This window comes from Podarcis raffonei, chromosome 1 (genome assembly GCF_027172205.1).
Source record: "Podarcis raffonei isolate rPodRaf1 chromosome 1, rPodRaf1.pri, whole genome shotgun sequence".
NCBI lineage: Eukaryota > Metazoa > Chordata > Lepidosauria > Squamata > Lacertidae > Podarcis > Podarcis raffonei.
In genome coordinates this window covers 16,899,774-16,924,070 of record NC_070602.1, presented here as the reverse complement: position 1 = coordinate 16,924,070, position 24,297 = coordinate 16,899,774, and the positions used below count along the sequence as shown (strand labels likewise).

At 42.0% G+C, this 24,297-nt stretch overlaps 1 protein-coding gene across 3 annotated transcripts in view; it reads right to left on the bottom strand.

Annotated features, from left to right (window-relative positions):
• BEGAIN (brain enriched guanylate kinase associated) overlaps positions 1 to 24,297 on the bottom strand; it is a 153,488-nt gene that overhangs the window by 71,864 nt on the left and 57,327 nt on the right. For all 3 annotated transcript variants that reach the window (XM_053373425.1, XM_053373337.1, XM_053373520.1), the window contains 2 exons: positions 17,184 to 17,345; positions 10,424 to 10,490 (listed from right to left, as the gene is read on the bottom strand). In XM_053373425.1, coding sequence (XP_053229400.1) covers positions 10,424 to 10,490; positions 17,184 to 17,345 — 229 coding nt within the window. The remainder of the gene's footprint in view (positions 1 to 10,423; positions 10,491 to 17,183; positions 17,346 to 24,297) is intronic.

Sequence of the window (24,297 nt, the reverse complement as noted above, 5' to 3'; positions counted from 1 at the left end):
CTTTGAGATCTTGTATAGAATGTCCTGGGAGGTTGATGTGGAAAAGTGATCTTGAGTTGGAAAAATGAGAAACTGAAAGATTCAGCCATCCGTTCTGAAGTTCAACATGGAGCATTATTATAATTAATTAAATTTGTATAGTCAACGATCACAGGGTTGTTTGTGACATAAAAACACAAAACTGGAGCACAGAATGCATAATGAAACAAAAAATAAACTAGTAATCTCTCTCCCCCCCCGCAAACACATTTAAAGACCCCAAAATATGAGAAAAAGCCTGGCGCCTAAAGATACGCAATGGATGTGCCAGGTTGCACAAACGAGGAGCCATGGCAGAAGAGGCCCATTTTTGTGTTGATCCCCTCAAGTCCTCTTGTGGAGGACGCACACAAAGGAGGGCCTCAGATGATGATCGCAGGGTCCAGGTTGGTTGATATGGGGAGAGGCGGTCCTTGAGGTGTTAAAGGTAAAGGTAAAGGACCCCTGACAGTTTAGTTCAGTCAGTTCTGCAGACAGTTTTTTTGGGTCATGTGGCCAGCATGACTTAAGCCGCTTCTGGCGATACCAGAGCAGCGCATGGAAATGCCATTTACCTTCCCGCCGGAGTGGTACCTATTTATCTACTTGCACTTTGATGTGCTTTCAAACTGCTAGGATGGCAGGAGCTCGGAACAAGCAATGGGAGCTCACCCCGTCATGGGGATTCAAACCACTGACCTTCCGATCGGCAAGCCCTAGGCTCAGTGGTTTAGACCAAAGCGCCACCTGCGTCCCCCTTGAGGTGTTAAATGAGCCATTTAAGACTTTATAAGTCAACACCAGTACTTCATCATCAAATCATGAAGACTGCAGAGAGGTTGCATACAGATATTTTCCAGGGGGCTGACTGAAGAGGCCCAGGGTGCTCTAGATCCCATGTCAGCCCCACTGCCACCATATGATTACATCAGGCCTGAGCTAAACCTGATCACTGTGCCAGCTCCAGGTTCTTACAGCCTGTGGCGTTTGCCCTCCTATGTGTGTCATCATACTGGGTTCATAAGGAAAGGGTTAACTAATTGTAAAATGACTAACCAATGGGAACCCAAGGGGCAGAGTTAACTGTGTATAAGGTTTAAGCACAGAGGGTTTTTTAGAAGAGTTAAGAGTTAGAATGGTTGAGAAGACGATCTGGAGTTAGACGAGAGATGGAAGAGAAGTCTGTGGGTTGGGCTAGTCTGGTGTGAGAGGGAGAGAATTTGTTAAGAGGAGTCAGTCAAACAGTTGAGATAATCAGTGAGAAGGTATTAGGAAGGTATAGGCCAGTAAAGAAACTAAAGTTAAGATGTTGTTGTTGTTGTTTAGTTGTTTAGTCGTGTCCAGCTCTTCATGACCCCATGGACCAGAGCACGCCAGGCACCCCTGTCCTCCACTGCCTCCCGCAGTTTGGTCAAACTCATGCTGGTAGCTTCGAGAACACTGTCCAACCATCTCGTCCTCTGTGTTCCCTTCTCCTTGTGCCCTCCATCTTTCCCAACATCAGGGTCTTTTCCAGGGAGTCTTCTCTTCTCATGAGGTGGCCAAAGTACTGGAGCCTCAGCTTCAGGATCTGTCCTTCCAGTAAGTACTCAGGGCTGATTTCCTTCAGAATAGATAGGTTTGATCTTCTTGTAGCCCATGGGACTCTCAAGAGTCTCCTCCAGCACCATAATTCAAAAGCATCAATTCTTCGGCGATCAGCCTTCTTTATGGTCCAGCTCTCACTTCCATACATCACTACTGGGAAAACCATAGCTTGAACTATACGGACCTTTGTTGGCAAAGTTAAGATACTGACAGGAATATTATCTGAGAAACCATAAACTTGTTAATGTTTGTAAAATAAACTTGGTTTTTTTGGTTCACTTTTAACAACTGACTGGACTCAGTGTTTTACCAGAGAATAACTGGTCGGTGGCAGCAGGGCAGTGAGCCCAGTGGTGGCACAGGGATCAATAGACCGTTAAATGCCCGGGGACCCTGTGTGATCTCCACACAGCCATTTACCTGCCCTTCCACCCAGACCAGCGTGAATTGGAGGGCTCCCGATGCAGCTGCCCTGTTAAGCCTTGTTACTCCCTGGTGAACATTTGGATCTCAAAGAACTGGTCCATGTTTGCTTCCCCAAGTGCCTTGGCATCTCTGCCCATGATCCTGTAGATTCTGATTGCACTTGAAATCTATGTCTTATCTGGGATTTTAGCAATAGTTTCTTTCTTTTTTTTCCCTGATGGACTCATTCTGAGGATATTTATTAGAATTTTACAACATGAAAAAAGAAAAAAGAAAAATACAAAATCAAAATAGATAAAAAACAATTCCATCTTTCCATCACTTTCTTTCATTTGCTTATTTCCCGGACCTCCTCACACCTCCCTTTTTGTATTCCAGTTCGATTTATTAGTTCAGCAAATCCTTTCCTTCTTTGTTTTATCCTAATCTTTAATCTTAAAATAAAGTAACATTAAATTTTGTCTGTTAATAGTCCATTCCCCCCCCCCATACTCCTTATAGCGTTATAGCTAAAAACCACATAACTTTTCATCCAACATCATTCTAACATTCATTAATATTACAGTATTTCTGTAGGTAGTCTTTAAATTTCTTCCAATCTTCTTCCACCGACTCTTCTCCCTGGTCTCGGATTCTGCCGGTCATTTCTGCCAATTCCATGTAGTCCATCACCTTCATCTGCCATTCTTCCAGGGTGGATAGATCTTGTGTCTTCCAATACTTTGCAATAAGTATTCTTGCTGCTGTAGTGGCATACATAAAGAAAGTTCTATCCTTCTTTGGCACCAATTGGCCGACAATGCCCAGGAGAAAGGCCTCTGGTTTCTTCAGAAAGGTATATTTAAATACCTTTTTCATTTCATTATATATCATCTCCCAGAAAGCCTTAATCCTTGGGCACGTCCACCAAAGGTGAAAGAATGTACCTTCAGTTTCTTTACATTTCCAGCACTTATTATCGGGCAAATGATAGATTTTTGCAAGCTTGACTGGTGTCATGTACCACCTGTATATCATTTTCATAATATTCTTTCTTAAGGCATTACATGCCGTAAACTTGATACCTGTGGTCCATAACTGTTCCCAGTCAGCCATCATAATGTTATATCCAACATCTTGTGCCCATTTAATCATAGCAGATTTCACCGTTTCATCCTGAGTATTTTCAGCAATAGTTTCACTCCTGGGAGGAGGAAAGTTGGCCAGACTTTTGCAGTGTCAAGCTGGCAGACCTCATGCATTTTTGTTCTTTTATAAAGGGCGACGACTTTGAAGATGACTTTGAGCAGTTGAAGTGATTTAAAGCATCTTGCTTACTATTTCTTTTCTGAGAACAGCTTTTTTTTTTTTAGTATGCCCTGTGAAAGTTAAGCGTGGATGACCTAAATATAGGCTCTATAGAGGAGCTGCAACTCAAAAGACAATCAAAGTTTAGAGTCAGCCTGACAAGCTCATTTTTCTAGGCATTTGGTGATGATAGCCCTGAATTTTCTGATAACATCCAGAGTAAAGTCAATAATTTGAAGTGGGACTCAGGGATACTTTGCCCTTAGTGGAGAATATTCTAGATTAAATTTCTCCCCATCCCAAAGCATTTTTTGAATAGCTTTTCTTCCTTAGAAGATTGGGGTTTCTTTTCTCTGATGGACGTAGATGATGACCACAATATGTGATTTCATATTTGAGTGGAACTACACATTATAACAGGGTGGCATGGGGTCATTTTTTTTACTTTCAGGAGAATTTTAAAAACATTCTGGTGTGCACAGGTATTGATTGATCTTGGGCATGGCAGATGTGAAATGAATAACTGTGGGGGATGTGTTTGCATTTAAATGTTTTCAAATGTTCTTAATACTTTTAGATGGTTTTAAAATGTTTTAAATGTTTTTACTTCATTTGAAATGGTAACATTAATCTTATAAGAACACAATAAGGGCCTGCTGAATCATGCCAATGGCCCATCTAAATAAATAAATTGTTGTATGTCTTTGTTTCTCAATTTGATCCTTTTACATGGCTTTGTATGTATTGTGGTATTTTATGTGTTGTGGCTACAGTTATTTTTATTGATCATAGTTTAGTAATTATTTACAGTATTATAACTGTTAAGAGTGAATTTCTGTATAATCATTACTTGTTTGTTTAATTATTAATTGCTTGTGTTAAATATGTATTCTGTAGTTGACCTCCTTTGTAATGCTTTATTTCAAAATCTTTAAGATAATATTTTAGTTTTCTGTTAATTACGTTGCTTTGACTGTATACTCTATATTTGACTTTCTTCAGATTGTTTTATTGATGTTTTATTGAAGTTTTAATATTCTGTAAACCACTTTGAGATTTTTCTTAAAAATATAAATGGTATAGAAATGAAATCAATCAATCAATAAAATAATAATAATATTAATACTAATAATAAATACTTGTTGATGTTCTGAGAGTTGATTCTATTGTGTATTGTTATATCCTAAGAGATTATTGAATATTACTTTATTTGATGTAAGTCGTTCCAGTTTAAAGTCATGTTTTATTATGACTTTTTGTATTGGATCAGATTATTGCAAGGTATGCGTTCTCTGTTGTATACTTTGTTGCTGTAAACTGCCTTGCGTATAGTAATATAGAAAGGCGGCATACAAATTAAAAGTGAAATGAAACTGGGGGGAAATCCTGTTTTTGCAATTGCCAGCCAGATGCCTGTGGGAAATCTTCAATTCCTCCCCTCCCTCCTCTCTCCCCTTTGCTGGCTTCGGCCTCAGGTCGTCCCTGGGTAGTCGGCCGGGTGGCTGAGTGTCCTCGCTTTTGTTCCCGGCTCAAGCCTAGGGGGAGGGGTCGGCAGCTCCCTCAGTTGCTGCGCTAGGCTCACCCAGTTCCTTGTCAGTTCTGGCGGCAACAGCAGCAGTCCCAGTGGTCTGGAGCCAGCCAGGTAACTCAATTGATTCTGGCTGGCTTCAGGAGCTGCTCGCTGCTGTGGCTTCCGCCATGATGCCTTGCCAGAGGTTTTAGAAATCTTCAATTCCCCTTCATACATTTGGAGAGAAAATTCTCTCATCTGATGGCTTGGAGGCAAGTAAGTGCAGAGACCCGATGTGCATGGACAACAACTCCTGTCATTAGCAACTATTGGTCATGCTGACTGGGATTGATGGGAGATGTAGTCAAAAACATCTAGACAGCACCAAGTTCGGCGCTCTTTTTCCCCCAGTCGGAACTCAAGTCTGTCACCTCTCAAGTGGGTGTCATTGCCATTATAAGAGAACAAGTTCATGGTGAGTTCCAGCACCTATTTTTCTAGAAAAACAGAACTCAGAAAACACGCATTCTAATTTCCTGATCTGGAGTTCAATTTGCCAATTTGCGAGCAGAGATGTACCAAAATTTGATTCAGTTGGCTGTAGAAAGTTGCATTGTGCTGAAACCTGCCCTCTAGTTTCTTGATAGCATCCCCCCCCCGCCCAATATGGCTATCGTCTTATTATCCATAGACCCAAAATCAAAAGATAATCTAAAATGCAGAGATTGAGATTTTTAGCCCCATTAGCAATATCCTTCTATTGGAAACAATTTGTTGAAATTCCCAATGAAATCTGATTAAATAATATTTGGAATGTGACTGTATCGGAACGCCTCGCTCGCCACAAGAGAGCAATTAAAGTTACTTCAAGGAGGGATACTTTGGGTCAGATTGGCTCCTTTCTTTACCTTTATAAGTAAGACGGAAAATACTTTTATTCCACCCGCAACACAATAATCTTTAACAAGAGATCATTTGAATTGATAAATGCGTAAAAAAATCTATTGGTTGTGTTCTTTGTACTGAATATGAAACTTTATAAGAATGTACCACTGGACAAGTTACTGCTATTGTATGTTGTTCTTGAATTTCAATGAAAAACAATAACAATTTATTGGGGGAGGGGAAGAGAATTAACCTGAGTTAATTTGGGCTTTTTTTTATGGAAGTGAGAGCTGGACCATAAAGAAGGCTGATCACCGAAGAATTGGTGCTTTTGAATTATGGTGCTGGAGGAGACTCTTGAGAGTCCCATGGACTGCAAGAAGATCCAACCTCTCCATTCTGAAAGAAATCAGCCCTGAGTGCTCACTGGAAGGACAGATCCTGAAGCTGAGACTCCAATACTTTGGCCACCTCATGAGAAAAGAAGACTCCCTGGAAAAGACCCTGATGTTGGGAAAGATGGAGGGCACAAGGTGAAGGGGACGACAGAGGACGAGATGGTTGGACAGTGTTCTCAAAGCTACCAGCATGAGTTTGACCAAACTGTGGGAGGCAGTGGAAGACGAGTGCCTGGCGTGCTCTGGTCCATGGGGTCACGAAGAGTCGGACATGACTAAATGACTAAACAACAACAATTTGGCTTTGGTAGAATACCGTGCACATTGCTAATAAAAAAGAACTCTGCACCCTGCCTATGAGAATTTCACTGCCATTTTTCCTCCCCTTTGATAATTTTTGAATGTATTTCTCCCCTCTCATTAATTGATGGAGAATGGTTGGCAGGGAATACCGCTAGCATTTGGTAATTCTTCTTTGCAGCAGGATTTGATCAGTCCCAGGACATTTTGAGGTGAAGTATGTCTATTGATGGAGAGAGCTTAAAAACAAACTCATAAGAATAGTTTATGCCTGTTATATGTGGGTAGAGGTTGTGCCGTAAAACATTGCGTAATAGAACCCTCCAGGGATTTGTCACAAAGATAAACCTGTCACGCCCTTGGACAAGGTAATTCAAGATGCTGTTATTAAGCCTCGGAAACAGAATGCAGAACATGGAGAAAGTGAGTGATGTATAAAATTTCTATGGCAGCCAGGATGTTCAACATTAATCTATAGGAAAGAACAATCCGCTCAACATCTAATACTAAGATGGTGGCTGAGCGGAACATTGGAAAGACAAATTCCTCAAAGGGCCAAAGCAACCTTTGTAAAACTTAAGAACTGTAACCAGCACGAGTGGATTTTCAAATCATAATAATCATTGTTAGCACGATAAATCTCAAATATTTTAAAATGCATTCCTTCATGGAAGTCACACAAGGAACATTCATTCACAGTTAGATCAAAGGCAGTCTCCAACCCTTATCATTAACACGACTGAATGCCCCATTCAAATATAGTGAGCCATCTAATAATAGACGTTCTCCTAGTGGCATGATTGCCGTTGCTGCCACAGTTTCTTCCATGCCAAGCAGAACATGCCTTAAAAGCTCTCTTGCCCTGGGTTGCTGTTACGTTGTGTTAGCAATTAGATAGGGCAAGGGGCTTGGGAAGCCATTTTCTATCTGAGCGCCACATTCCCTTTGAGGCAGCATTCTGGAGGCCACACGCTAATGGTGAGTGGGCCTTGAGGTGAAAGTGAGCAGAGAAACAAATGTTAATTTCCGCATTATGCAGCGGTCATGTGTCAGGGACTGGCTGGATGAGGAGGAATGGTGGGAGCCTCTGCCTGGGAGCCCCCCCCTAGGAGGACAAGAAAGATGAGGAAGAAGAAGAGTTTGGATTTGATATCCCGCTTTATCACTATCCGAAGGAGTCTCCAAGCGGCTAACATTCTCCTTTCCCTTCCTCCCCCACAACAAACACTCTGTGAGGTGAGTGGGGCTGAGAGACTTCAAAGGAGTGTGACTGGCCCAAGGTCACCCAGCAGCCGCATGTGGACGAGCGGAGACGCGAACTCGGTTCCCCAGATTACGAATCTACCGCTCTTAACCACTACACCACACTGGCTCTCACAGGACTTGTGGTGGTGGGACACGGGGGAGGAGGCTGGGGAAGGGACGAGCTGGGAGGTGCTGGAAGCAGGAGGTTGGAGCAATCAAGGTGGGCCTGAAGAAGAAGGCCCTTCCAGAACAGTGGCTGGAGGCTGAACGTCTCGATGTGAGCGCAGACACAAACAGGGAGGAATCAGAGGGTACATTTGCCATCCTGCAGCAGGACAGTCTCAGTCCTGCTGGCTCTCCTTCTTTCACACCCTGCTCCAGGGGAGTCCTGCATGCTGCACAGCAAAGGGCCAGACAGGCCCAGAGGAGGAGCTCACCCCCTATGTCACGGTCTCCGTCTGTTGGAGAGGGCTCCAGAGTGAGAGGCCAGAGGAGAAAGGTGGGACTGGTGGTCAGTTTCCAGCAAACGTCTCAAGCTGAAGGAGTCGAGCCAGGGAGACCCCGCTGTGTTTACTTTTTTGGTGAATGAAAGTCAATTGCATGCCAAGCCTCTAGCTTTTTCCTGACCTGCAGAGAACCAGTATTTCCCTGCCAGCCTCATGACATCGTGTTTCTAGACCTACTCACAAATTCTTCTCTGTCCTCCTTCCAGGCAAGCAAGAAGCGCTCGCTGCCAGAGCTCAAGGACAAGTTCCACTCAGGTAAAAACACTGAAGGAAGGTACAAAGCAGAGCTGGTGAGGGGTGTGGCTCAGGAACCCTCCTGTTACTTGGGAAGAGTCTGAAGGACCAGTTAGAGTGGTCTACAGGGTCATATTTGGCCCCCAGACTTGAGGTCCTGCATCCCTGAGATATGGGTGTGGGCCTGACAGAGATACACAGGGTCCTACTATGGCCTCACATTCACACTATACCTTTAAAACCTCTTTTAAACTTTAAGGAAGTTCAAACTCCTAAACTAAAAGGAAGAATGGCATGGTGGCCTCCTTAGATGGTCCCAATTAGAGTTGTTTTGATAAAAATCTCAAGGTTCTCCTTCGCACCAGCTGGAGATCTCACACAATGGAGTGAAGGGACTACTGTTTTGTATGATCCTGTTTGACGGCACGGCAGGGGATGCAGTTGTGTCAGGCATCTAAATTTGGCGATGCCTTGTGACAAATTAGCAAGAATAATTTCTCGAGGGGAGGGGCCGTTTCCATTAAACAGCAACACTCTGAAGTCTCTTCCTTGAATTTTGACCCATTTTATAGGTGCCTTGTGATTTATAAGTATTTGCCTACGCAACAATTCTCCAGGATAAGTCACTGCTGTTCCCATGCAGAAGCGGGCAACCTTGAGTAAAAGATAGTCTATTGTTTAAGGGTATGCAGTAAATTTTATTGCAGAGCAAGGAGTCTGAACCTTGGCGTCTAAGATTTCTTTTCAAAACCCTCACTCAGCCTCCCCCAACCTGGTGCTTCCCAGATGTTGCTGGACTACAACCCCCATCTGCTCCTGCCAGCATGACCAATGGCCAGGGATGATGGGTATTATGTCAGTCACACTTACTGAAACTATATATGAACCGAAACACAGCCGATCCTTCAAAGTTCACACTTCAGCAAATCTTGCAGCTGGGCAAAAGCATCAAGCCACCTGAGGTTCAGTTTGTTTCAAGATAGATATTGCAAGAGATGGAGGACCATGTGGATTGATTCGGAGTTTCAATGTCTCTAGGTGTGCCGGATTGATTTTGCATAATATGTCTGTTGTGATCCATTTCTGTGATGGTTCTAGGCCAAAGGACAAGATATCAACCCACCTGCCCCCCTAAATAAAGAATAAAATAATAAAATAAAATAAAATAAAATAGCAGGTTGTAGCACTGGCAAAAAACAACAACAAAACAGTTGAGTTGGGAGTTAGATGTAGATATTGAATGACTCTTGTCTCCCCACTCTGTACCCCTGCAGAATTCTCAAAACTTAGGTAAAGGTAAAGGGACCCCTGACCATTAGGTCCAGTTGCAGATGACTCTGGGGTTGTGGCGCTCATCTCGTTTTATTGGCCGAGGGAGCCGGCATACAGCTTCCGGGTCATGTGTCCAGCATGACTAAGCCACTTCTGGCGAACCAGAGCAGCACACGGAAACACCGTTTACCTTCCTGCCAGAGCGGTACCTATTTATCTACTTGCACTTTGTGCTTTCGAACTGCTAGGTTGGCAGGAGCTTATTCTTCATTAAATCTGTAGCCAGAGCCTGAAAGGAAGGATATTGCTCTGTTGACTAGGTAAGGACAAGAAGCCCCAATGTTTATACCAGGCCTAGCCAAACTTATACACCCCTTTTCAGCTCGAAAAAAGGCTCAGTGTTATAAGAAGACAAGCCAATGGCCCACAGAACCAATGCAGCCAATAATATATGAAGTCAGACTATCTTTGCCACAACCATCTCTCTGCTATCCCTAAAATGAAACCCAGGTCATTTCTTCTTTGCTGGCTCTTTCCCTTCCCTGAACACTTGAATGCCAAAGGCTGCAGTCTAACATCTGGACCACAACTCTCGTTGCAGGCTATCCATTCCTGTCCTACAGTGATACTGTTAGGATCACACTGTCAAAGCTTAAATGCAAGTTTCCTCAGTGCCAGCTCTCTGTCAATATGTTATGCGCTTGAAGAATCATAAAGATATACAGAATAGTAATATAACAATCCCCTGTACTTACCATCCTGTACAATTTGTCTTCTAGGTCTTGATTAATTCTTTGTAAGGCTAGGTAATTGTTTTGTATCCTAAAACAAAGATGAAATCATATAATTAACATACCTCTGCACACTCAGCACCACACTGTTTAACGTCAATTTTTGCATAAGAGATTGCAATTTACTTTCCCCACTAACAGTTCTTAGCTTATTTGATCCTTGCTTTCTGCCGCTTAGCAAAGCCTTTTTGATTAACTGAAAGCTAAGGTTTGCAGACTTCAAAATCCCACCCAGTCTTTGAGAGAACTGATATGTAACAAGGTGCTTTGAGGTGTCAATCCTGGCTCTTGAGGCAAGGCCACAGCTCAGTCGTAGAGCACCCACTTTGTATGCAGCCTGGGTTCAATCCCTCGCCTCTCCAGCCATTCCAGCTGGGACCATTCTCTGTCTGAAACCATAGAGAGCAGATCCTAGACAGTGTAGAAAATACTAAACTAGATAGACCAATTGTCTGACTTAGTAAAATGCTGCTTCCTAAGGTTATGCGTCTATTGACACACAGATCATTCTGGAGGTGTTTTTTTTTTGGGGGGGGGGTAAAATGCAGATGCCATTTCTCATAAACTTGCCATGGTGCCAACGCAAAACGGCTGCCATGGACACCAAAAATGTACACTTATTCTGTACCGGTGAGTACTCTTACAATTTTTTTTTATAGGTATACATCTAATACCTTTTCAGTTTACCCCTCTCATGCCAATGCAGAGACTGATGCAGAGCTAGTCCTGCCATTAGGCAAAGTGAGGCCACAGCTAATTATTAGTTATTTGATTAATTGCTATTGTATTTTTACTTCCAGGGAGCAGGAGAGATTATTGTGGGATTTGCTGCTTCAGGTGCCACAATAATTTGGCTGGGTTTGGCTACTATGCACCTTTATTTTTGTGTGTGTTTTTGTGTGTGTGTGTGTGTGGGGGGTATTTACTGCTTTGCTTCAGGCCCTGAGTGAATGTGCCATGTAGATGCTGGGAAACAGACACATTATAGATATACATTGGTAATGGGAGAGCCAGCTTGGGTATACTTAGGCTAGTTAGTGTCTCTCAGCCCAACCTACCACATAGGCTTCTTGTGGGGGGTAAAGAAGTGAGAGAACTGTGTATTATGCCGAGAGCTCCTTGGAGCGAAGGTGAGATAAAAAAAATGGACTCCATAATATTTCACCCATCGTAGCTTCCTGCTGAGTATATAAACCCAGATTTCCTTTTTTTAAATTTTTATGAAATGTCCCTGAGGAAACAAAAGAGAAGATGAAACACACTGATAGTAGTGCCCTGATGTTCTGGCATGTCACAGCTAAAAATTGGCCACTGTTTCTTTAATGCTAAAATAACTGAATCAGCAAGAGTCAGTGGCCTACAATGACTCATGCAACCTTTCACCAAATTGTACCTGTATATATAGAGGGGTCAATGCTAGTGTTTGGTGTGGGTTGGTTGGATGGTAGAAAGCTGGTTGCGTTTGGTGTGTGTAAAAGCTGTTGATCGTGGTTGGAGAAGAAGACTTTTTAAGAATAAAAGCAGCAAGACTCTGCAAGAATACTCTTTTTCAAGTGACTCTTTTGTGCCAACTAAGGTCTGAGGACTAGGCGAAGGAGTAAAAAGGTGCTGGTTTTGACCTTTAAAGCCCTTCACGGCCTAGGACCCTTTTACCTATGGGACCGCCTCTCCCGGTGTGCCCCACGGAGAGCCTCAAGGTATAGCAACACCCTAGAGGTCCCGGGCCCTAAGGAGGTCAGATTAGCCTCGGTCCAGTATGCCTGAAGGAGCGTCTCCACCCCCATCATTCTGCCCGGACGCTGAGGTCCAGCGCCGAGGGCCTTCTGGCGGTTCCCTCATTGCGAGAAGCAAAGCTGCAGGGAACCAGGCAGAGGGCCTTCTCGGTAGTGGCGCCCGCCCTGTGGAACGCCCTTCCAGCAGATGTCAAAGCGATAAACAACTACCTGACATTCAGAAGACATCTTAAGGCTTTCGATAATGTTTCTTGGAGGTTTTTAATACAATGTATGAAAACAGTAGGAATAGAAGGACCATTTTTGGAAGGTATTAAAGCAATATACTCAAGCCAAAGGGCCAAACTGATAATTAACAATAATCTCACTAATTCTTTTACAATTGCAAAGGGCACGAGACAGGGGTGCCCGTTGTCTCCCCTTTTATTTATTATGGTTTTGGAAATAATCGCAAATAAAATAAGGAAAACACCAAAAATAAGAGGTATAAGAATTGGAGAAAAAGAATATAAATTAAAGGCTTACGCCGATGATTTGGTATTGTCTTTAGAGGACCCAATAGAAAGTGCCAGTAATGCCCTGGAGTTATTAGAGGAATTCGGTAAATTGTCTGGGTTTAAGTTAAATAAAATAAAAACTAAGATCTTAACAAAAAATTTGGCCGAAGATGTAAAAAACCAGCTAGAACTAAAAACAGGTATTAAAGTGGTGAAAAGGGTAAAATACCTGGGAATATGGATCTCCCCGAAAAATATAAATTTAGTGGAGGATAACTACACTAAGGTCTGGAGAGAAATTAAGAAAGACTTAGATACTTGGAATAGGTTAAAATTGTCCTGGACAGGAAGGATGGCCGCGATTAAGATGAGCATTCTTCCGAGACTACTGTTTTTATTCCAGAATATCCCGGTAATTAGAGGTACGGCATGTTTTAAGAATTGGCAAAGAACTTTAGCTAAATTTATATGGCAAGGGAAAAGGGCAAGAATTAAATTCAAACTCCTCACGGATCTAAGAGAAAGAGGGGGTTTTGCAGTTCCGAACTTAAAACTTTATTATGAGGCCGCTTGTCTTTGTTGGATAAAAGAATGGGCCATTTTAAAAAACACGGATTTGTTGGATCTAGAGGGATTTAACATTAGATTCGGCTGGCATGCTTATTTGTGGCATGATAAAGGAAAGATCCACAGAGGCTTCTCTAATCATATCATTAGAGGCTCGTTATTAGAAGTTTGGAACAGGAACAAAAAGCTGATTGAAAGAGACACCCCTTGGTGGCTTTCACCAATTGATATCTTAACAACAAAAAAGTTAAATCTGGAATGTGAAAGATGGACATACGAAGATCTCCTAGTTAAATCAGAAAGAGGGTGGAAAATTAGACCGTACGAAGAGCTAAAGGATAAATTAACTGGATGGATACAATTTCACCAAATTAATGCGTTATGGTACGATCATAAAAAAATAGGAATGAGTGAAAAAAAGTCCAGGTACCAGGTGGAAATCTTAGAAAGTAATACTAAACTTTTATCCAAAATGTATAACCAACTGTTAGACTGGGATACTAAAGATGAAGAGGTGAAAGGAGTCATGGTCAAATGGGCCAGAGACCTTGGATATAATCTGGAGTTTGACAGATGGGTAAAACTTTGGAAGAAAGGTATGAAGTTCACAGCATGTGCTGCTCTCCGAGAAAACATGGAGAAAATGATGTATCGTTGGTACATCACCCCGGCAAAACTGGGGAAGATGTATAAGACCGGAGACAGCACATGCTGGAAATGTAAAACTAAAGAGGGTAATTTCTTTCACATGTGGTGGACCTGTGACGAAGTGAAAAGATTTTGGGGACAAATTTACGATGAATTAAAAAGAATACTGAAATACACCTTCCCCAAAAAACCTGAAGCGTTCCTTTTAGGTATGATCGGAGAGGAGATCAAAAATGAAGACCAAACATTCTTTCAATATGCAATGGTGGCCGCCAGGATTTTGTTAGCGCAAAACTGGAAAACTTCCAATATCCCCACCATTAGAGAATGGCAAATGAAATTATATGAGTATATAGAATTAGCTAGAATGTCACAAAAAATTAGGCATCAAAAAATCGTTAAGTTTACGAACGACTGGAGTAAATTTGTAAGTTACATTGAAATCAATCTAGGTATTACCAAAATCACAGTGGGCGGAATCTAAAACCTGCGATGTAAAGAGCTGATATAATACAATCTGCAGATAAGCGATGAGTTTATTTTGCCTAAACTGAGATGGAAGGAAGTCAATTGAGTGATGTTATGTTGGTTTGTTTGTTTTATGTTTATAGGCGTTGTTTGTTGTTGTTGTTTGTTTGTTTGCTTGCTTTTTTTCTTTTCAGTCTTTTTTCTTTTTTGTATTGTTTGATGTCGTTTCCAAAATATCAATAAAAAGATTAGTAAAAAAAAAAAAAAAACAGAAGACATCTTAAGGCAGCCCTGTTCAGGGAAGTTTTTAACGTGTGATATTTTACTGTATTTTTGGTTTTTATGGAAGCCGCCCAGAGTGGCTGGGGAGGCCCAGCCAGATGGGCGGGGTATAATAAATTATTATTATTATTATTATATAACCAGAGCCAGGGCCTTTTCAACACTGGCTCCGGCCTGGTGGAACGCTCTGTCTCATGAGACCAGGGCCCTACAGGATCTGATTTCTTTCCACAGGGCCTGTAAGACAGAGTTGTTCCGACTGGCCTTTGGCTTGGAATCAATTTGATTCCCTCCCCCTCTTTCTTTTTTCCTTTCTCCTCCTGTGATGAGGCTGCATTTTAATGTTTCAGTGTTTTAATGTTGTATTTTAATCTTGTTTTTAAGTTGTATTCATTCAACTTGTTTTTATTGTTGCTTGTTAGCTGCCCTGAGTCTGGCCTTGGCTGGGGAGGGTGGGGTATAAATAAAATTTATTACTATTATTATTATTATTATTATTATTATTATTATTATTAAAAAGGAGGTCAGAACGTTTTGTTTTTCAAACACTGACATGGCATTGGCGAAATCCACCTTTTTGAAGCATTTTCATATCATTTAGCTTCGCCAAGCCAAAATTGTGTGCGGGGACCTTTTCTGAGAACAGTTTCAGTCCTCTGCAAAACCTGGCCCCTTTTTGTGGTGAGTTAACAATGTTCTCAGCATAGCTCCGTGCTGAAAACTTTTCAGAATGAGGATTGCCCAGTTGGCAATTACGAGAGGAAAACATCTTTCCAACATATTTCAAAGAAATCATCCTAATGGAATACATTTGGATTAAATGTGCGGTATTTTGAATGCTACAAGATGAGATCTACAACCAAAGCCTAGGCCCAGCATTCCACTGAAAAGATGTAGCACGACAAATCTTATGATCAGTTCCCATTGCTCATCACTGTGAAGTTCATTTTCTAGTAACATGGCAAAAATGGTCTCTTAGAAGACAGCAGGGGATTGTAAAATGTGTCCTCTCTTGATGTACTGAGCCCCCAAAGGAGTCTTACTGAGGCGATGCAGAACGCAGGTGGAAGCATAAGAAATGTTGCCCATGGTGAAGTTATTGTGAGGGAAAGGAAACTTTTGCAAGCGAAATCCCCTGGAAGCCTGTGTGAGACGGGGTTGGTGCTTGGTCTTTGCTCAGAACCGAGTTTTGACTTCAGAGTTTCACTTCTATTCTGATTCTGAAGCAAAAAATAAATCAAAATCAACCACACCCTCTGCAAGAGATCCTTGAGGGAATTCAAACCTTGCAAATCCTGCTACTGACCAGATCTGCGACTCCCAGATGAATGCGCAGATCAGAACATGGCTAGCCGCATTGGATTTTCCAACTCCCCAAATGTTGCAATGCAGTTCTATAAATACAGCAATAGATTTCAAGGCAAAATATGTTACAAAATGTGTAACTGGATGTGAATTTTTTGTTAGGATCTCTTTTAAATTGCAGATTTAAAAGAAAGAAACGAAACAGAATGAACCAATGCAAAAGTGACATGGGCCAGAAAGAGACGGATCTGTCCATCTTATCCATTTTTGAAAATGGACAGAAGATCAGCCAAGGAAGATGGAAACCATCTTCTGGGCAAAAGAGGCCTTGCTGCAGGGTCTTCTTCCTTGCTACTCCTGAGCTGTAGAATATCCACCCATGGACTGCATACTGAGCACATTTCCTTCCAGAATTCCACACATTTTCACCATTCACCTACTGTTTGTTGTTCTACTCTTTTGCTGCTCATTTTTTTTGGTGTTCCATTGGATTGTTCTAAACTTGTTTTCCTGTCTGTCTGTATTCATTTGACAGTCAACTGCTTTTAAACTATTGGGGGAAGGTAGAATAAAAAGATTGTGAGTGGATGAATAACTGAAAGGGTTTATCCACAGAACCTTTTCCAGCACTGGTCTTGAGCATTATTCACAACACAGTGACCTCTGAAAACATTACTGATAGTAGTTACTAATGATTTGGAGACTCAATGTATGATTATGGGGATCCTCATAATAAGCCACTCCTGATGGGACAGAATATGCTACATGGAGGCTATTTTTCTTCCAGTCTTGGTAAATGTTGGTACTTACTGGTCAATGAGCAAAATTAAAGTGTGATATTTATTGGCGTGTCTTAAAATGAGCCAGTAGGGCTGCAGTGCTCTGTTAAGTAACTTGAGAACAAGCCCCATGAAGCTAGATGGAGCTTATTTTTGAGCAGACATATATATGATTGTGCTGTTAATCTCAAAAATGGGTCAAAGACTCACTTTTGGTCTTTGCACATGGGCCATGTTGAAGGTCCAAAAGAGGATTAAATATGGCCATTTACTGAAGGAAGTCGCTTAGAAATTTGAAGCTGGTTGCTTAGAAATTTGCCAGTTAATGTTAGCATTTCCTGATGGCCTCCTTCAGCATTTCCAGCAGATTGCAACATTTCCCAAATTACCTAAAGTGAAATATGACATTTCTTTTGAGGAAAGGTCAGTGAATTCAACAACTAACCGTCTCAGCTTTTCAGTCACTTTTTCAAGTTCTTCCTGAGCACGTCTGAGTTCTACTTCAAGATATTGGCGTGTAGAATCAAATTCTGTTTCAAGCATTTCCAGTTTGTGAGTTGTGTAGGAGAGACGCTTGCGAAGTTCCCCCTTCTGTTCCTGCAACGTGCTAGAAAGACAAAAGATTTGCATCTGATTAACAGCTTGACGGAGGTCCTAGTGACAGAAGTGGTCACAGTCTTCGTAAATTATACTACTTTAATGTAATATAATGAATCATAGTTCTTAATTGTTCACATTCAGCACTGCTGTCATTATAGCTGTCCTGTGGATCAAGATTACAGGCTTGCTGCTATATGACATTTGGAAAATGTAAATCACCGCCAACGTTTGTTTTTGGAATTTGCTCAGGAACATACAAAACTGACTTATCCCAAGTCAGAATGTTGGCCTAATCAGTTCAGAACTGTCTATTTTGGATTAGCAGTGGCTCTCCATTGTGTCAGCCACAATTATTTATCAATTTATCCATTTGTTTATTTATTCAATTCATCCCCCTTGTCCCCCGCTTCATCCCAAAGGAGCCCAGGATGGAAAACACACAAGAAGTAAAATGACCAAAACATTTAAAAAGCAATTCCTGTACATATGCAGATCGGTAAAGATCTTCACTTTAAAAGTATTGTTGAAAGATAAAGGTCTTCAGTAGGAATCAAAATGACAACAGAGATGTTGCCTGTCTAACACTGAACAGGAGGGAATTCAGAAGGGTAGGTGCTACAACACTGAAAGCTTATTCCTGTGCAGAAAGGAATTTCTGATAAAGTGGTACCTGCAGAAGGCTCTTTTCGTCAGAATGCACTGATCATTTGGCTATATCCTGAGTGTAGGAGTCTTTTTCCAGTCTGGTTACCTGATAGGAAATGACAGTGCATGGATCTGGGATGTTTTGCACACAAAACGCAAGGGGCTGGATAAAACTGAACCCTTCTTTTCATGGAAAGAGATCTTCCATAAATGGGAAGCTCTTTGATGACAATGGAAAGGGGAGCGGGGAGATGATTTTTACTGATTCTCCCTCCCCACTGTGCTAACCCAGGCCCAAAGAACCATCAACTTCAGCAAACTTTAGTGAACAGCAGCCATGAAGGACTAAAATGAATGAAAAGGATGGAAAAATAAAAATAAATCCTAGGTCCCTTTGTGCAGGCTGAATTTTGCTAGCTCTCAGTTACAGTCAGATGAGACACTGGCTTCTTAAGTGGTAAGTACGTGTATGATAAGGTTAAAAAAAAAATTAAACCTAATAACATGCTAAGGAAAGGGTCTCAGGACTCTCCATAGGCCACACCCCTCCTTGGCCACACCCCTTCTCAGTCCTATTTCATATCCTTCTCCAGTGTTTTCCGGGTAGAGAGCAGTGCGGAAGTGTGTGTAGAAGCTGGCCTATGTCACAAAGGTAAAATTGATATTTTCTGCCCCGCCCACTTTTGTCTCTAGCCCCGCACAACCACCGCTAGCATGGGGCTCCCGGAAAGTTGCCCAGAAGGAAATGCGGCCATTGGTCTGAAATAAAAAGGTTCTCCACCCCTGTGATAAAAAGGACAACAACAACAACAACAACAACAGTGTCACAATGGAAGTGGGATTATAAAGACGGTTGGATTGTTTTGAAGAAAATACTCAAAGGTGCCAAAGTGACGATGACTTAAGGAAATGCCGGAAAAGCAATACTTTCCCCTAGTTAGAGATGAACACCCACAATCTACAGCTTACATGAGCTACAGTTTAAATTTATTGCTCCCACCATTGCGCCCAAAGAAGTCTAGGATGGCAAACACACAAGCAGTAAAAAACAGTTACTAATCCATATGCAGACTGGGAAAGATCCCTACTTTGAAAGACTTGTTGAAAGTGGAAGGTCTTCAGTAGGATTAAGGATTGATGTTTTTATTATGTTTTTAGATATGTTGTAAGCTGCCCAGTGTGGCTGGGGAAACCCAGCCAGATGGGCGGGGTATAAATAATAAAATTATTATTATTATTATTATTATTATTATTAAGCACCAAAAAGACAACAGGGATGGTACTTCTCTAATGTTTAATGGGAGGGAATTCTGATGTGTACTGTAGGTGCTGCAACACTAAAATGGTTTCTTTTCTTCCACACGGTTCATTTGAACAAATGATCCTTTCTCTCCCTTGCCTCCTGTGAGGAGGGTTTGGACATATTAACATGATGCGCAGAAAACTGAACCTCAGGTACTGAGGGGTCATAGCGCAGTTGTATGCTCACTTGCAGTTGGTTTCTTGGTCAATGCTCTGCACCCCAGTCATAGGATGGCAGATAGGGAAAGAGCCCTGCCTAAGCCTCAGTGCCAGTCAGATAAGAACCTGGATATGGCACATATTCAGCTGGGAGGAAAGAGGCATAGGACTGAAGGGGTACACAAATTACTTCCCCCACCCTGTATAGCTCCATATACGTACAACCATGTGGAAGAAATGCAGTGCAGATACACAGTGACTCTCATGAACAGGACAGCACTTTCCCAATCACATATTTTTTTAAAAAAATGAAATAATTTTCTCATATTTCCAATCTTAAGTTCAATACTACACATTTCCACATTAGCTTGCAAATCACCAGCAATTCTGGGATAATTTCTTTTACACATTTTTGTATATATATATATATTTTCCCCATTATACACACATTTTTGCAAAACAATTTCCTGTTGTTGTTGTTAGACATCTGAAGGCAGCCCTGTTTAGGGAAGCGTTTAATGGACTATTGTATTTTAATATTCTGTTGAAAGCCACCCAGAGTGGCTGTGGAAACCCAGCCAGATGGGCGGGGTATAAATAAAAATTTTTTATTATTATTATTATTATTATTATTATTATTATTATTGCCATTTATTAACCGTCCATCGCCCTAAGGTCTCAGGGCAGGTTACAACAATTGAAACACAACATTAATATTAGAACAACGTTAACAACAGTTTTAGACAACTTAAAATTACAGAGATAAGGTGGGTATGCACTGAAAGTGTCAAAAGCCAGGGCAAAGAACTGCTATATAAGGCTATATAAGGAAAAGCTATATAAGGAAGGTGCTAGAATGCACCTCTGTGGGAAGTGTGTTCCACAACTTAGGAGCTGCCACAGGGAAGGCACTCTTCTGAGCCACCCTTCCTGAGCTTCTGAGGGCAGTGGAGCAACTAAGACAGCTCCCTCCACTGATCTTAGCTCTCAGTAGGATATGTAGGGGAGGAGAAGGGTCTATTTGGGGACTGTGTAATATTGGGCTTTAAACACTAATGTGAGTGCCTTGAATTGAACCCGGAAATGAACTGGCAACCAGTAAAAATGCTAATAATGCACCATTGCATTTTATTTTCCCAAATATATGCATTCACATACACGGTTTACCAGGATATATGCATTTTTGTAGACCTCTCTTGGCTGAAAAATGGTATTGCAAAATTCAGAGAATTGCAAATTTTGAAGGATGGCTGTTTCAAAAGGAGTGAATTCGGTGAGATCTGAGATCTGGTGGTCTGAGTCAGTATAAGGCACCTTCCTGTGTTCCTATGGCAGGGAATGGGCAAAATGGTTCTTGTTTCTTTGAGCAAAAAAGGAACAGCATTTAGCTAAGGCTGCTAAGTTTTCAGTCAGCTCCCATAGATGGGATTTTAATAGCAGCTTCTCCTGGAAACATTTGGAGGTGAAAATGCTTATCTCCGTGCCCATTTCTGATTGGGGCAGACTTCCACCAGGGTCAGCTTCCTGCATGTAGAATTTGGCCGCAAGTCATAACTAATGAGAATAGCAGTTTGACCTCCTGGTTTCCTCAACTCCAGCTGCTATTAAAGACACAAGAGCAGGTCAGGGTGAGCTCCTCCACCCCGCTGCCCCCTGGCCAGCTGACAATGCTACAGTCAGTTTGCTTCTAATAGGTAATTTGGTTAAGTAAAGCAGAGATGAAATGAAGTCAAGTGTATATAAAAGAATACACAGAACTATTGTTGGCCTGTATTTGCATACGTGTTTTTTTATAGATTTCTTTGCTGCTCTTAAAAAAAAAAAGAGCTTCAGAAAATGCATTTCAAAAAAACCTTAACATTAATAGCAAATGGCAAACAGTGAAAAGATTCCTCCCGTCTAAATCCTGAAAAGAATGCATAGCAACACAGAGATAATGATCAAGGGTTGGCTTTCTACAGGTAATGTTCCTCTTGAGCATAGAGCAGGCATCCCCAAACTCGGCCCTCCAGTTGTTTTGGGACTACAACTCCCATCATCCCTAGGACCAGTGGTCAGGGATGATGGGAATTGTAGTTCCAAGACAGCTGGAGGGCTGAGTTTGGGAGTGCCTGGCATAGAGGATCTACAGCTTGGTCTCCTCCCACTTCACAAGAGACTTCTAAGAACATAAGTACCTAAGAAGAGCCTGCTGGATCAGGCCAATGGCCCATCTAGTCCAGCATCCTGTTCTCACAGTGGCCAGCCAGATGCCTGTGGGAAACGCCCAAGCAGGGCCCAAGCACAAGAGCACTCTCCCCTCTTGTGCTTTCCAGCAACTTGTATTTCAGAAGCAACTGTGGAGGCTAGTGGCTAGTAGCCATCGATAGCCTTGTTCTCCAGGAGTTTGACCACTCCTCTGTTATATATTCAGTGGTCAGCATTTGCCTGAGCTTGAGTCTGGACTAAGGATTCTGAGCCCCTGTGTTCTGATTCCATACATGATATCCAATCACAGAACATTTCAGGATTTGGGCCACTGCCATTGGCCCTTAAACTCTTGAGTTATGATTCGCAGCTTGGGAGTTTAGACAGCCAATCATGTTGAGAGTGGGAGTGGCCCAGGCCTTCAGAAATGTATATAAGCAGTTGCTTTGCCCCTGTTGTCCAGTTCTGTTAGTTCAAATAAAGGTTCTTGCTGTCATCACTGTGTCTTGCTTCGTGGGAACGTACCTACACTTCAAGAACCATCCCAGCTTGTGGCCACCATTGCGTCCTGTGGGAGTGACTTCCTTTTATCTGACCTAAATCTTCCAATATTCAGCTTCACAGTATGTCCACAAGTCGTAGTGTTACGAGAGAGGGAGAAAAGCCCCTCTTCAGCTACAGTTTTGATGCCATGCATAATTTTGTGTTCTATCATGTCACCTCTTGCTCGCAAGCTTTCCTCACAGTGGAGAAACACCATCCCCTTGGCTTTACTTTTCTGAACCTAAAAATACTTCCCCTAGACATTAGGTTGGCCACTGAGAACAAGATTCTGGGCTAGGTAGCCTTGTGTGCCTTCATGGCATGGAAAGGAGTCATGTTCCCCCAGCAATAAAACATTGTGAGAAGAAAGCCTGGAGCGCTGCAGGCTTCTAAACAGAGAGAACGCCATTGCTAACCTGACCTGGAGTCTTCATAATGCATTGCTAGTTTTTATTAACAAGATATCTGGTTTTGCTGAAGAGACAGTTCTGAGGGTTATATATCTGGGGGAGGTGAAGCTGCATGCTGGAGGAAGATAAATTACTCTGCTCAGACCAAGACATACAGGGGAGTTGCTGCCAAATTCAACAATGACTAAGGGAATCTAAAGTAGGCTGGACACGTAAGGAGGCTGGGATTGTCAAACATCAGCCTTCTGAGCCTCTGTAGTGTGCATTTCACTTCAAATTATACTAGATGATGCAGGTTGCCTAATTCTGGTAATCTGATAGGAAAAGGAAGAGAGTGGCATCATCATCATCATTTTTATTTGGATTTCTTACTCGTCCTTCACCATAAGGTCCCAGGATGGGTAACAACAATACAATATTACACCCAAATTATTCCCTTCCTCAGTAACTCTCTAACCTTTTTGCCCTGCTGGAGTATTGTATTTCCGAAAGACCAATTTCAGTACATAAAAACAGAAATTCTCTTTCTCAGTGAAATGCTCAGATGCCTTTGATATGTGTATACAAACTTCCTTGCTCCCACCAAAAATAAAACTTTTGTATGTTCATGCCTGAGGCTAAGAAGAACAATAACAATAAAACACAATGTTAAAATCAGTTAAAGCATTTTACATTCAGAAGAATAAGGCATATCTCTTGCCATAGACATACAAAAGTAATGCGCCATCATGCTCTGCGGTTTGTGAGTTGCGGGGGTAAGGTAGGGGGTGGGTCAGGCAGTGCAAGAATAGACAAGGGGTGCATGTGGTGCAAAGGGAGGTGGGTTTGGTTGAATATGGGGGAAGGGCAAAGAGTGGCAACAGTCATATATATATGTACACACATATATAGACAAGGGGAAAGATGTGCCTTCTCAGAATATGATGGGAGCTATACAATGAAGGAGTGCATGTTGACCTTTCCTCCATCCCACTTTCTGATTTTGAATTGTACCTCTAAAGCTTTTACCAGAAAACGAAAACTAGATAGATACATAGACACATGTTAAACGGCCACAGCTTTCAACACTGATGACGAGCACCAGAAACAGGGAGCGTGTCGCCATCCACCTCACCTGCCCAAAGAAACGAATTATTGTATAAGCTCCCTGAGAATGGAATCCTAGAAGGAACCAAGGAGCTATTCTGTTGCTACTTTTTCCACACAGAGAACCAAATTTCTGGGAGGCAGAGATTAAAGGTAAACACTTAAAAAAAAAAGCAGACAGCTAAAAAGAATAAAGCAAGCCATCCAACCAACCTCTGGCTATGAAGAGATGGCTTGAGTCCAACAGCAGTGATATTGAGAAGTGCTTATTTTCAATGCTACGGTTCCCAACTGACCGGGTGGGGTAAGACTGCTCCCACACTTTTAATAACTTTTAAGAGACTCTGATTCCTTTTCTAGAGCGACAAATACCCAGAGTGGTTTAACAATCAATCCCTTTCCCCAGGAAACTCTGCGAGTTATTATTTATTATGACGTATTACCTTTATATCTCTTCCTTCCTCCGTGGGACTTGAGGTGCTATACGTAATTCCCCTCCTCCCCATTTTATTCCCATGACAACCCTGTGAAGTAGGTTAGGCTGAGAGGCAGTGACAGATCCAAGGTCATCCATTGAGCTTCACAGCTGAGCAGTAGGTCGATCCCTGGTCTCCCAGGTCACAGTCC